General features: G+C 43.8%; 1 protein-coding gene across 3 annotated transcripts in view; it reads right to left on the bottom strand.

The window, feature by feature from the left end:
* LOC137380063 (peroxisomal acyl-coenzyme A oxidase 2-like) overlaps positions 1–14,483 on the bottom strand; it is a 69,432-nt gene that overhangs the window by 14,282 nt on the left and 40,667 nt on the right. For 2 of the 3 annotated variants that reach the window (XM_068051625.1, XM_068051627.1), the window contains 3 exons: positions 10,056–10,217; positions 2,629–2,734; positions 1,404–1,621 (listed from right to left, as the gene is read on the bottom strand). In XM_068051625.1, the coding sequence (XP_067907726.1) occupies positions 1,404–1,621; positions 2,629–2,734; positions 10,056–10,217 (486 nt within the window). The remainder of the gene's footprint in view (positions 1–1,403; positions 1,622–2,628; positions 2,735–10,055; positions 10,218–14,483) is intronic. The other variant, XM_068051628.1, reaches the window with a different exon arrangement.

Raw genomic sequence — 14,483 nt, 5'->3', positions numbered from 1 at the left:
GATTGATGTCAAGTGGTATTTTTCACACCAGTCAAGAGACCTGGGACTGAATTTTGTCAGCACAGCAGGGTTCCCACGCCAGGCCAGAAAGCCAGCGACAATCCCACCTCTGCTGTTTGGGGGACTCCTGGCCAGATTCTTCGGCGCTCAGACAATTTATTACCTGACGCCGGGGCACCCGTCCCTTTAAAAGATCATAGCCCGCCTCCAAGAGCTGCCCAGCCAATTGGAGGACTGGCACATTTCAGTCTCAGCAGCACCGCTGGGAGCGGTGGACTACAGCTGTCAAAAATGGACTCCGACCTTCCAAAAAGGTAAATGGGGTCAGGGGTCGCCAGAGCCAATCAGACAGGCCCTGGTTGTGGGGAGGGGGGGGGGGAGGGAGGCAATGGGGGGGTTGGTGGAGTGGATGGTTGGCGAGAGCCAATTTCTGTGGGGGAACCCCTTTGTGGCCCAAAGAGTGTTTGAGAGAGGCCACCAGGTTTCACTGGGAAGTCTCCCCATGTGGCAGGGAGCCCAACAGCTGCTGGCAAAATGCCAGCGGTGGCGAAGGTCCTCAATTGGCCTTTGTGTGGGAAAGCCATCCTCCACCTTCCCCATGGCTGCTTTCCTTGCCATTTTCGGCCTCCTCCTCCCCCAACCTGCCTCCCAGCCCATCCTTACAGGGTGAGTAAATTCAGCCCCTGGTGTTCTGTTTCTGATGTTTACCATGGAAGTAGTTCACTCATTGCTCTAATACGGAAATTTACTGAACAACTTGTTCTAATATTTTCTTTCTGAAATAAGTTACTTTCAGTAGGAGACATGAAGTTCAACTTCAGCTTAAGTATTTGGCTTTTAAATAAACTTTACTAATACAACTAATAAGAGTCCAACTAAATTTGGCTTTGGTCTGAACAGTTTTCAAGTGAGCAGTAATGGAAATTACTAACTTATAAACTGGTTGCTTTTTATAACAGTCTATATTTCTCATTTTTGCATCTTACAATATCAAACATTAAAGGTTCTCAATGAATTATCAAAACTAAAGCATACATCAGATCTATATCTCTGATCCTATTTCCTGTCCTTCTAGTTCTGTACCTGGCAAAGGTTGTAGTCCCAGCTACACAGGAACCAAAATCAAACACAAGCAGCAATTTGGTCAGCATGCTCTAAGGCAGGAGATGCTGCAAAGATATATTGTGTGTACTGTTTTGAAAAATAAATCTGGTTGCTCTTGCATTCAGGTAATTGCTTGCAGTTTATGATAACAAAATACACTCTGCAATGATTAGTGGCTTTCGGCTTTGTCCAGTTATGAACTGAAGTCTGCAAAATGCACCAGTTTCATCTCCAAAAAGACATGTACAAATATTTCTACCTCATTTCAGTTGCATGTGTGCATAAAGAAATCACTTTACCGGACAAGAGCTAGAAGATCCAGTTGAGAAGCAGTCACCATGCTTAGTTGCTTTCCAGTCATATAGCCATCATATAGGAAATCCCCAGCATCGGCCAGAATGCCAGTCAATGCATAAAGGTCACACAACATTTTGATCACTTGCTGGATTTCAGGCTCAAACTTTAATCCTTCCACTGTTTCAACAAAGTTCTTCACAACTATGTAATGACAGTGAGCCTGAAAAGTTAAAGAAAACACTTAAAAGATCAAACAGAAACTCTGAACCCAACAGAAGTCAATGGAATGCACACCTCTTTCCTGCAAAGGTTTCTTTCCAAATGTATTGGCTGAGGTTAGGAAACAAAGTGAACTAATGTTATGATTATATCTAATTTACTGCATACTGGAGTCAGTAGGGAGAGCGGAAATAGAGTATTGTCAGTGTATTATGTTGGATAAACTAGATCTATCACTGTTCACTCTTTTACCATTGCATAGATCATGGGGATTTGTATACAAAGAAATCACTTTACCAGACAAGAGCTAGAAGATCCAGTTGAGAAGCAGGGGATTTCCAGGAAAGGAATACAAGATTTGGCACAACAGATGAAAACGCTTTGAGTCAGACATTTTAGATGAGCTTAATTAATTTTATTGTTCCAACCTCCATGTTTTTTCTCAATGCCTCCTCATACTGATATCAAATCAATACAAAATGTAAAAACAAAAATGAGAAGACACTGATGTGGAATTTGCTGTTTGAAAAAAGTGATGCAGCCTGATTGCATAATATGTTGTTATGTGGCAAAATGGCATCTTTTGGGAAATTTGTAAAGTATACATCAAAACCACCTGTTATCAGAAAGTAAATCATTCATGCATAAGTAGTGTTGAAACAACACACATCAATTCATCTGCTTATGGAATGCTCAGTGCCATCACCTGGAACCCCATCCCGTGCATGAAATCTAAACGTGCATTTAGTAATTATTTGCTGAACAAATCAAGACTTTGGATTATTGGTGACTTTCCCTCTCATACCCCAATACAATTTTCCCAAGTTTCCTTGTTCTGTCAGGGTGGAATCAGTTTCTGATGGGTAAAGCTGCTCCTGGCTGTAGTTGGTTATCCACCATTAATGCCAGAAAATCTGGTGATTCAGAGGAAAACTGCAAGATAATTATGGATGAATTGATGTCCATTTTATGAACAAGAAAATTAGAGCATATAAACTATAATCTTACAATGCCAGTCCTTGCAAGCTGCACAGAAGTGCTATTCCAGGCAACATACTGCTCAACTCCAGACTGAAGCAGGGACTGCAGCTTGATCCCAGCATCCTTAATCAGCCTGAAGGAAACAGAACATCACATAAGTAAGCTTAAAAGATAGCTTAGTCAGATTCAAAGTAGCTCTTCAATTGAGTTAAAAGCAAAATACTGCAGATGCTGGAAATCTGAAATAAAAACAAGAAATGCTGGAAATACTCAGCAGGTCTGGCAGCATCTGTGGCGAGAGAAGCAGAGTTAACATTTCAGGTCAGTGACCCTTCATCAGAATAGTCATCAATTGAGTTATTACTTAAAGTGCATTGTAGAGGGTATGATATCTTTATATCAAAAGGATTATTCTGCACCATTATATGATACTATATTGACATTTAAGTTTTTGCATTTATTTAAATTATTTAAGGAAGCAATCTGAGTGGCTAGCACACCAAATAATACTAAATATCTATGTTTAATTGGATCTAATAATCACGATTAAACAAGTGGAATACAAGATTTAAGACAGAGGAAAAACACAGAATAGTGCACTTTCACTCTATAATAAAAACTGGGAGGTTAATTATGCCAATATTATAATAGCTCAAAGTGAATTTTCTTTAGAAAAATAAATTACAACCATGGTCTGTTTGCAACATTATCCTAAAATATGGAGATTAGTGTTATTTCCAATTAATTCCAATAACATTAATTACACATTTCAATAAGCGTGTCTTAATGTATTAACAGGGAGTGTCCTCACTATCATTTCCAGAACTGAAAAATCACCTCAATGCTAGCTGTGGCTCAGTCAGCAGCACCCTCCCCTTTCAATCAGAAGGTCCTGGACCCCACCAGAGAAACGGACATAAAATAGGTTAACACTCCAATGCAGTACTAAAGTGTTACTCTTGGAGGTGCTGTCTTTTGGAAGAGACATTAAAACTGAGGCCCCCCGTCTGCCCTCTCAGATTCATGTAAAAGATCCCATGGCACCATTTCCAAGACAAGCAGGAGTTTTCTTCTTGGTGTTCTGGCCAATATTTATCCCTCTGCTAACATCACTAAAAACAGATCACCTGGTTATTATATTGCTGTTTTTTGGGACCTTGCCGTATACAAATTGGCTGCCGTGTTTCCTATATTACAATAGTGAATACACTTCAAAAGTAATTAATTGCTGTAAATCACTTTGGGGCATCCTGAGGGCATAAAAGGCTTTATATAAATGACACTTCAAATGGATAAGATGGCTGGTCCTGATTATGAGGTTACATTAGTGGAGACATGTGATTTTGTGTCCAATTATGAATATTTCCCATAAGTGATTAGATTTTGTGGATCTCAGAAGACACTTTGATTCTTTCTCTTTCTTTCTCGAGAGACAATGGGTAAGCGCCAAAAGGTGGTCAGTGGTTTGTGAAGCAGCGCCTGGAGTGGCTATAAAGGCCAATTCTAGAGTGATAGTCTCTTCCACAGGTGCTGCAGATAAAATTGATTGTCGGGGCTGTCACACAGTTGGCTCTCTCCTTGCGCTTCTGTCTTTTTTTCCTGCCAACTGCTAAGTCTCTTCGACTCGCCACTCTTTAGCCCCGCCTTTATAGCTGTCCGCCACCTGTGGCGATCACTGGCAACTGACTCCCACGACTTGTGGTCAATGTCACAGGACTTCATATCGCGTTTGCAGACATCTTTAAAGTGCAGACATGGACGGCCAGTGGGTCTGATACCAGTGAAGAGCTTGCTGTGCAATGCGTCCTTGGGGATCCTGCCATGTTTCATGTGGCTCACATGGCCAAGACATCTCAAGCGCCGTTGGCTCAGTAGGGCGTATACACTGGGGATGTTGGCCGCCTCGAGGACTTCTGCATTGAAGATATGGTCCTACAACCTGATGCCAAGCATTCTCCTGAGGCAGCGAAGATGGAATGAGTTTAGATGTTGTTCTTGGCTGACATACGTTGTCCAGGCCTCGCTGCCGTAGAGCAAGGTACTGAGGACACAGGCTTGAATCACTCGTATTTTTGTGTTCCGTGTCAGTGTGCCATTTACCCACACCCTCTTGGCCAGTCCGGACATAGCAGCGGACGCCTTTCCCACGCGCTTGTTGATTTCTGCATTGAGAGACAGGTTACTGGTGATGGTTGAGCCTAGGTAGGTGAACTCTTGAACCACTTCCAGAACGTGGTCGCCAATATTGATGGATGGAGTATTTCTGACATCCTGTTCCATGATGTTCGTTTTCTTGAGTCTGATGGTTAGGCCAAATTCGTTGCGGGCAGCCGCAAACCTGTCGATGAGTCTCTGCAGACACTCGTCGATGTGGGATGTTAATGCAGCATCGTCAGCAAAGAGGAGTTCCCTGATGAGGACTTCCGTACTTTAGTCTTCGCTCTAAGATGGACAAGGTTGAACAACCTGCCACCTGATCTTGTGTGGAGGAAAATTCCTTCTTCTGAAGACTTGAACGCATGTGAGAGCAGCAGGGAGAAGAAGATCCCAAACAGTGTAGGTGCAAAAACACAGCCCTGTTTCACGCCACTCAGGATAGGAAAGGGGGCTGATAAGGCGCTGAAATGGGCCTTTCATATTGTCATGGAATGAGGTGATGATACTTAGTAGCTTTGTTGGACATCCGATCTTTGCTAGTAGTATGAAGAGACCACGTCTGCTGATGAGGTCAAAGGCTATGGTGAGATCTACGAAAGCAACGTAGAGGGGCATCTGTTGTTCGCGGCATTTCGCCTATAGCTGGTGAAGGGAGAACAGCATGTCAATAGTGGATCTCTCTGCTCGAAAGCCTCACTGTGCCTCAGGGTAGACACGCTCAGCCAGTTTCTGGAGTCTGTTTAAAACAACTTGAGCGAAGACTTTCCCCACTATGCTGACCAGGGAGATTCCACGGTAGTTGTTGCAAGTCACCGCGGTCACCCTTGTTCTTATAGAGGGTGATGATATTGGCATTGTGCATGTCCTGTGGTACTGCTCCCTCATCCCAACACAGGCAAAGCAGTTTATGGAGTGCTGAGAGTATAGCAGGCTTGGCACTCTTGATTATTTCAGGGGTAATGCCGTCCTTTCCAGGGGCTTTTCCACTGGCTAGAGAATCAATGGCATCACTGAGTTCCGATTTTGTTGGCTGTTCGTCCAGCTCATCCATGACTGGCAGAGACTGGGCTGCATTGAGGGCGGTATCAGTGACAAAATTTTCCTTGGAGTACAGTTCTAGGTAGTGCTCCATCCAGTGATTCATTTGCTTGCGTTGGTCAGTGATAGTGTCCCCTGATTTAGACTTGAGGGGGGGCGATCTTCTTGATAGTTGGCCCAAAAGCTCTCTTAATGCCATCATACATTCCTTTGATGTTTCTGGTCGGAGGCCAGCTGAATACGACTGCATAGGTGTTGCCAGTAGTCATCTGCACAGCGCCTGGCTGTTCTTTGTGCAGCGCTTCTGGCTACTTTAAGTGCTATGGATGTTAACTCGCTGGGAGCTTTCTTGTAGTTCAACAGTGCAGTGCAGTGCGCTTAACAGCTATGACAGGTTCCAGCTCTTCAAAGGGAGATTGAAACCAGTCTGCATTCTGCTTCTCACGTTTGCCAAAGGTGGTCATTGCTGAGTCATAGATGGCGTCTCTGATGTGGGCCCATTTGGTCTCTGCATCTCCTGCAGGAGTGTTTTGAAGGGCTTTTTCAAGTGAATTTAGTAACTTATGTAACAGCTTTGGATAAGAAATTCTGTTAGTGTTGATGCATGGGCGGCCCTTCTGCTTGGAGTGATATAGCTTCTTTGGTTTGAATCTAACTTTGCTGCACACCAGGGAGTGGTCAGTGTCGCAGTCTGCACTGTGGAAGCTGCATGTGATTTGGACATTGTTTATAGAGGCTCGCCTTGTGATGATGAGATCCAGCTAGTGCCAACGACGTGATCTTGGGTGTCTCCATGAAACCTGGTGACAGGGTTTAGTATGAAAGAATGAGTTGGTGATGCAGAGGTTGTGATAGGCACACAACTCCAGCAGTGTCTGCCCATTCCCATTCATCCTTCCGATGCCATAGCGCCCAAGGCAGGAAGGCCATGAGTCATGGTCGGCCTCAACCCTGGCGTTAAAGTCCCCCAGCAGGAACAAATGTTTGGTATTAGGAATGCTACTAAGGATATTATGGAGTTCCTTGTAGAACTGGTCTTCAAACTTCAGGTGGGGAGCAGAGTGTTGGAGTATAGATACCGAGTAGGTGTACCGGACCAGAGGCGGTGAGCAGTTCGATGGACTGTATGCGTTCTGAGCCATTTGAAGGTGGCTCTATCATGCTGAGAAAAGAGTTTCTGATGGCGAAGCCCACTCCATGCTGTCTTGGTGCTTCATGATCCCTACCCTGCCTGTAGAAGGTTTAGTCTTGCTCTCTTAGCGATCCACTCGCAGGGAGACATGTCTCCTGAAGTGCTGCAATGTCCACGTTGAGTCTAACTGAGCTCGTTGTTAATGATGGTGGCCTCCCGAAAGTTGTTGATTTGTGTAAGGTCTTCCGACAGGCCAGGACACATAGTTCTGACGTTCCAGCTTGCAAAACGAAGGGCTGGTACCTTCTTTCCTTTTTCTGCCATGCTGTTTGGTGTGGTGTTACAGTCCACTTGTCGGGCAATGACCCTGAGCTCCAAGCACCCCCGGTGGACTGTGGCGGGACAGAACCTTTCTGACTGGGGGCTGCCCGGTTTGAGGCGGGCGGTAGCTGTCCAGTGAGATGCGATGCCCTCTCCCAACAACAATGGCAACCCGTGGCACCCAATCTCTATGCCAATTGAGCTGGACTTATAACCCGTAACTGCTGCCTTCCGTGTTCTTTTGGTCGCAGTGAGGCGACTATGGAGTGACCTCTCCATGGCACATGCCTGGGCAGAATGTATGGAGGTTGTGAGTTGCCCAAGCGTCAAAACCCCCCTCTCGGCCTTCCTAGTGGGGTCCAAAGGACTGCAGAGCATGACGTCTGGCACCGGTCTGGCTGCAGGAACTGCCGGAAACATGCCAAAGGTGACACATGACTGCCTTAGGGGTTCTGCTCCGGATTTTCTGTTTGGGTTTACTCCCTTAGCCTTGATCTCTCCCAAGACGCCCACAAGGCAGTGGGGTTGTTAGGACCCCTGCTCAGGGATAGGAGCTAACAAGTAAACTGCGATTTCATGGAGGGAGAGGGAAGGGGGGAGGGGGTGCGAGGAGGGAGGGGGTCAGGGCAGACACTTTGATTAGATCACCTTAATGATGTAATGGATTATTAGCAAATTGGCACCATCATCCCTCAGCAATGTGTATCTGCTTTCACTATCCATTGTAACAGATCTGTGTTCTATCACTGTGGCCTAGTTTGGTTTTGTTGATCATTGTCCAATCACAACCACTATTTTGTTTCTCTTCTAATTTTGACTAAGATTGGTCCACCAAATGCTCAGTCTCCTTGATGTGACTTGGCCTTCTTACTTCCTGTTCCAACTGAATCACACTTCCATTTATATTCTTCTAAACCTTAATCCATATAGGGGTCACCCAATGATGCCTTTTTTGTTGAATTCTACATCTGTCAATTCCCATTTGTTGTTTCATCTACTCGTTTTTGTTATCAATGACCCATACTTTCCACATTAGGTCATTTTTCAGATCCTAAGGCCTGTCGTATAGGACTAAAACAGCCACTGGGAGATCTATGCGAATTGCAGTTTACCCCAAGGCCTTTTATATTTATATTATATTTAGAGATACAGCACTGAAACAGGCCCTTTGGCCCACCGAGTCTGTGCTGACCAACAACCACCCATTTATACTAATCCTACATTAACCCCATATTCTCTACCTACACTAGGGGCAATTCACAATGGCCAATTTACCTATCAACCTGCAAGTCTTTGGCTGTGGGAGGAAACCGGAGCACCCAATGAAAACCCACGCAGACACAGGGAGAACTTGCAAACTCCACACAGGCAGTACCCAGAACTGGACCCACGTCGCTGGAGCTGTGAGTCTGCGGTGCTAACCACTGCGCCACTGTGCCGCCCTAGATCCACCTAAAGTTGCTTTGCCAAAATGAATTGTAACTTAATTTAAATATTACACCTGGCTAGGCCAGGATTAAATTTGAATCTTACTTCTTCCATTGGAATAGGCCAAAGGAAAGCGCTATGTATGATGGAGCTCTTAAAGGGTCCTAGCTTTTGAAAGTTTTTTTTTGTTTTTAAGTATATTTTAATATAGACTTTTATTCATTAATGCTTTTGAAATTTTTTCATTTGAGTTTTTTCATTTCCCTAAAAGCATGTTCATGTGAATGTAAATCAGCTGACTATTAACTGCTAAATCAGAATAAAAACCTCTCATTGAAGCATTTAAAAGACTTTTAACAAATAGTAACAGCTGAAAAAGGATGCGAAAAAATAATTCTTACAATCTTAGTTTTCACAGTATACGATAAGACACCCAGTGAAAAGTTCCTTCTGATCAGCTAGTCAAATCCACATTAGTGATGAGGATCGGTTTTGAATTTCACAGTTACAATAACACAAGATGAAATAAAAGCTTCCACAGAAATCCACAGACACAACAGCAAGACTAGTTGTACCTGTCTTACACTCGAAAACACCCACATGGCAATGACCATGAGGATCTGGCTCCGCAGGGTACGTCAGCACAAGACAATTTCAGATCTGTGGCATCTACTGCAAGGGTACCACCTATAACTTTTCAGCACCACAGTATCGATATCACCTCTGCCTTCTTTTACAAGGAAGTTATACTGCTCTTGCCTCGAAGGGTGCAAACAGGCAGCCTTCCTTGCATCTACCTTATGTAGTTAACAAACATACGGTTTGGGCGTTATGTTGCTCTATCCATTTGGCTGCAGACTCAATTTCTTGCCTGTTATTGGGCTTTGCCAATCACTTCTGCGGAAGTAGTCTTTGGAGAAACCAACAAATATGTGCCCCCATATGCAATCACTTAAACTTTAAATGGCCACATCCCTTTTAATTTTCCCTGAAACTCTTCAGGTTTGCTGATGCACACAACTGCTTGCCTCTTAATGTGGACCTGAAATCCACCTGCATATTTAATTTGAGCCTACTACAAGAAATTAGGAAATAATGAGGCTAAAATATTGGACAAAGTAATGCATATCAGTACTTCAAGCCTTTGTCCGATAATAGATGGAACAAGAATTTCCAGGCTTATAAGATTTGGGGAATTCCTTCCTGTCTTTGCTTGCTGGGTCCATCTTAAAAGATATGTAATGTTCAAAAATCCTTTTAGAAAGCTTATATCACAATTTTTTGGCTTGGCTGAGGTCCCTGTTCCCACTTTCTGCTCTGCTCATTCTTGGTCTACTTCATTGATAAATTTTAATCCCACAACAGCATTGTTACTGACCTGTGTGCTCTGTGCTTGTATATCTCTGTATATATGAATGGCTTGAGAAAATCACTTTTCTCCTTTGCAGAACAATGAAGAGTGATGGGTTCAGCTAGGTAAGAGACAGACTGGGGCAAAGGCTGACCACAATCTACTCTAGTAAGCCACTTAATTAGAAATCTAAAATAGAGAGAAAAAATGACATCAGATCTAGCACACCAAAAATTAAGCTTACATTGGGCAGGCAATTTCATAAGTCCCCCAGGCTGGCAGAAGGGAGTCTCACCAGTGACTGCATGAAACTTGTAAATGTAGCCACATAGTATTGACACAGGAGCTACTTGGTCCCAACTTCCCAAGTTACTATTTTACGAACTGTTACATAGCAGTATCTTCCCTTATCTCATAGAATAGTTTCTATCTGTCCGCACTTTTCTGATTGGTCAGTGGGTGCCAGCACTCAGAAAACAGCAGAATTTTATTGGCCATATTTTGCATTGCGAGAGAAGTGAGTTGTGCAAATGAAAACTTTTTTTGGTGTTTAGATTTGGCTCCATATGAGAGATCAGGTCTATAGTGAACACGTTTAAGGTTTTCACACATACTGTGAGAGGTGAGTCTGGTACCCACTCGCGAGACTGAGGTGAAATTTAATCAATGTAGTGTTAAAGTGAAGAGAGACTGAGGTGATGATGGGAGAGGATCACAGAGAGAGACCCAGAAAGACTGAGGTAAAATGGAACCAGTATCACAGAAAATTGAAGGAGACGGAGGTAAAATATACTATAAAATAGAGACACGGAGGTGATGATGGGATAGGATCACACAGGGAGACCCAACTTAAAAATCAGGACAACTTCTGTTGGGTTTTTAGGTTTTGGTTTGTGGAGTGTTTTGTTAGGTCCAGTGAAGTTTTGCATCCTTGGGCTGACAGGTGGTTGATTAGGTGTTGTAACATTTTGTTGAAACATGAAAGTGCAGAGTGTGTGTGTTACAGTTTTTTGATTCATTCATTACAAGGCACCTTGCAAATGGGGAAAACACATCTTTGGTGGGCGGTGCCTGGAGGCATACGGCGAGGAGACTATGGTGATTGGTACTGGAAAGATTTGGAGGCAGATTGGGATAAAAGAGGTTTGCACAGTTTCTGTCCGTCTGCACTTTCTGATTGGTCGGTAGGTTGGATTGGTGGGCGGAGTCCGGCGCACGCGCCCCGGTTACTAGTCTCTGACTCTCACTGCTCCCTGGCCTCGGTTACTGGACTGAAACCCTCAAGAGAAAAGTTGGCAGAGTGAACCGCAGAAGCATATAAACTATAAAATGGCATTGCCAAGGGAAGCCGAGAATGCTACACAAATGTTAGGCAAGCAGAAGATGAAGATGCAAATTTCATTGGATTCCGGCCCACCCCCCCACCCCGGCTCTCGTCACTCCCTGGCCCTCAGCTCCCGCCCACTCCCCAGCCTCCCTTACCAGCCCTCAGCCCCCAAACACTCCTCGGCCTCCCTTACCGGCCCTCAGGCTCCAACCACTGCCCTGCCACCCTTACTGGCTCTCAGCCTCTACCACAACCCAGCCTCCCTTACTAGCCCTTGCTCCCCTGGCATTCCCTTACTGGACTCTGACCTCCACCGCTCCCCGGCCTCATTTACTATCTCCTGGCTCTCGCCGCTTCCCTTAGTTATTGGGATCTTAACAACAGTCAGGGTTTGGGGGGGCGGTAAGGGTGGGATGGCATGGTATGAGCAGCATGGGAAGTGGGGTGGGGGTAGAAACAGCATGGAGGGGAGAGGGAATGGCATGAGCCGAAGGGTGGGAGATGGTATGGGAGGTGGGGAGACAGAGGTGGGAGACTGCATGGGAGGGCGGGGTGATGGTATAGGAGGGTGGGAGACGGCTTGGGTGTGAGTAAGGTGCAAGGGAGGCGTGGAATGGGATTACATGGAAAGGATGAAATGGCAAGGGATGGGAATTTAAATGCGAATTTCACCATAAATGTTTTGCGGGTCTCTGCTAGTTTAACATATTTTATTTCAGTAGTATGTTGAAAGATCACATAGCTTTTTAAAATTCATACCCTTTTTAAGTTCCTCTGTACCACCTTCTGGTCGCCATTCTAAGGCTGACAGGTTGGACAGGTAACCTAATTCTATCCCTCCAAAGTACCGCACTGAAACCAACTACTAAAAATTTGCGGACTCAGCTGCTTTCTTTTCTTCCCTGTAGGGCTGTTCCTGACACTTACTCAGCACTCCTCTGTTAACCTGTCAATGTGAACCTGTGCCCTGCCACCATGGTATAAGGAAATGTAAAACATAGCAAGTTGACAACTTGACATAGCTAAAGCCATGGGATAGTTAGCATGTGAATATAAATGTTAGTATGTGAATAACTGCAAAGCTTGTAAAGTGCCTAGAGGAGGAGATTAGAGTCGTTAGGATTAAAATAGCTGTTTGATGGGAAAGCACTGAGACTAGATAAGCTTAGAAGAAATGGAGCATGATACAGCAATTCTGCACCAAGAACAGAATATTCCAAGGGTGGGACCTGCCATCCATGGTTAAATAGAAGAGTTAAAGATAGTATCAAACTTAAAGAAAAAGCCTATAATTGCACAAAGATGGGAGGCAGGTCAAAAGATTGGACAGAATATTAAAAATAGCAAAGAAGTACTAAAAGATTGATAAGGAAGGTAAAATTAGAGTACGAGAGAAAGCTAGCTAGAAATATAAAGACAGATAGCAAGAGTTTCTATAGATATTTAAAAAAGAAAAGCGTTAACAAAGTGAGTGTTGGTCTATAAAAAGTGAGTCTGGGGAATTAATAATGGATAATAAGGAGATGGCAGATGAACTGAACAGATATTTTGCATCGGTCTTCACTATTGAGGATACAAGTAACATCCCAGTATTAGCTGTAAGTCAGGAAATTGAAGGGAGGGAGAAACTCAAGCATATTACAATCATCAGGGAAGTGGTACTGAACAAATTGTTGGAGCTGCAGGCTGACAAGTCCCCGGGTCCTGATGGACTTCATCCTAGGGTCTTAAAAGAAGTGGCTAGTGAGATAGTTGATGTGTTGGTTTTAATTTTCCAAAATTCCCTAGATTCGGGGAAGGTTCCTTTAGATTGGAAAATAGCGAATGTAACTCCTTTATTCAAAAAGGGAGGGAGACAAAAAGCAGGAAATTACAGGCCAATTAGCTTAATATCTGTCTTAGGGAAAATGTTAGAAGCTATTATTAAAGATGTTATAGCAGGGCATTTAGAAAAATTGAAGGTAATCAGGCAGAGTCAACATGGTTTTGTGAAAGGGAAATCATGTTTAACCAATTTATTGCAGTTCTTTGAGGGAGTTACATGTGCTGTGGATAAAGGGGAACCAGTGGATGTATTGTACTTAGATTTCCAGAAGGCATTTGATAAGGTGCCACATCAAAAGGTTATTGTAGAAAATAAAAGCCCATGGTGTAGGGGGTAACATATTGGCATGCATAGAAGATTGGTTAGCTAAAAGGAAACAAAGAGTAGGCATAAATGGGTCATTTTCTGATTGGCAAGATGTAACGTGTGGTGTGCCATAGGCATCTGTGCTGGGGCCTCAACTTTTTACAATTTATATAAATGACTTCGATGAAGGGACCGAAGGTATGGTTGCCAAATTTGTTGATGACACAAAGATAGGTAGGAAAGTAACTTGTGAAGAGGATATAAGGAGGCTCCAAAGAGATATAGTTAGGTTAAGTGTGGGGGCAAAGACCTGGCAAATGGAGTATAATGTGGGAAAGTGTGAAACAGTCCACTTTGGCAGGAAGAATAAAAAAGAAGCATATTATCTAAATGGTGAGCGACTGCGGAACTCTGAGATGCAGAGGGATCTGGGTGCATGAATCGCAAAAGGTTAGTATGCAGGTACAGCACCTAATTAGGGAAGCTAATAGAATGTTATCATTTATTGCAAGGGCAATTGAATACAAAAGTAGGGAGGTTATGTTTCAGCTATACAGGGCATTGGTGAGACCACATCTGGAGTACTGTATACAGTACTGGTCTCCTTATTTAAGGATGTAAATGCGTTGCAAGCAGTACAGAGAAGGTTTACTAGACTAATACCTGGAATGGGTGGGCTGTCTTACGAGGAAAGATTGGACAGACTAGGCTTGTATCAACTGGAATTTAGAAGTGTAAGAAGTGACTTAATTGAAACATACAAGACCCTGAAGGGTTTTGACAGGGTGGATGTGGAAAGGATGTTTCCCCTTGTGGGAGAATCTCAAACCAGGGGTCACTGTTTAAAAATAAGGAGTCGCCCATTTAAGACAGAGATGAGGAGAAATCTTTTCTCTCAGTGAGTCTTTAGAATTCTCTTCCTCAAAAGGCAGTGGAAGCAGAGTCTTTGAATATTTTTAAGGCAGAGGTAGATAGATTCTAGATAAACAAGGGGGTG

Source organism: Heterodontus francisci, chromosome 19, assembly GCF_036365525.1.
Source record: "Heterodontus francisci isolate sHetFra1 chromosome 19, sHetFra1.hap1, whole genome shotgun sequence".
Taxonomy (NCBI): Eukaryota; Metazoa; Chordata; class Chondrichthyes; order Heterodontiformes; family Heterodontidae; genus Heterodontus; species Heterodontus francisci.
The sequence above is the reverse complement of the archived record's forward strand: the minus strand, read 5'-3'. Positions and strand labels throughout refer to the sequence as shown.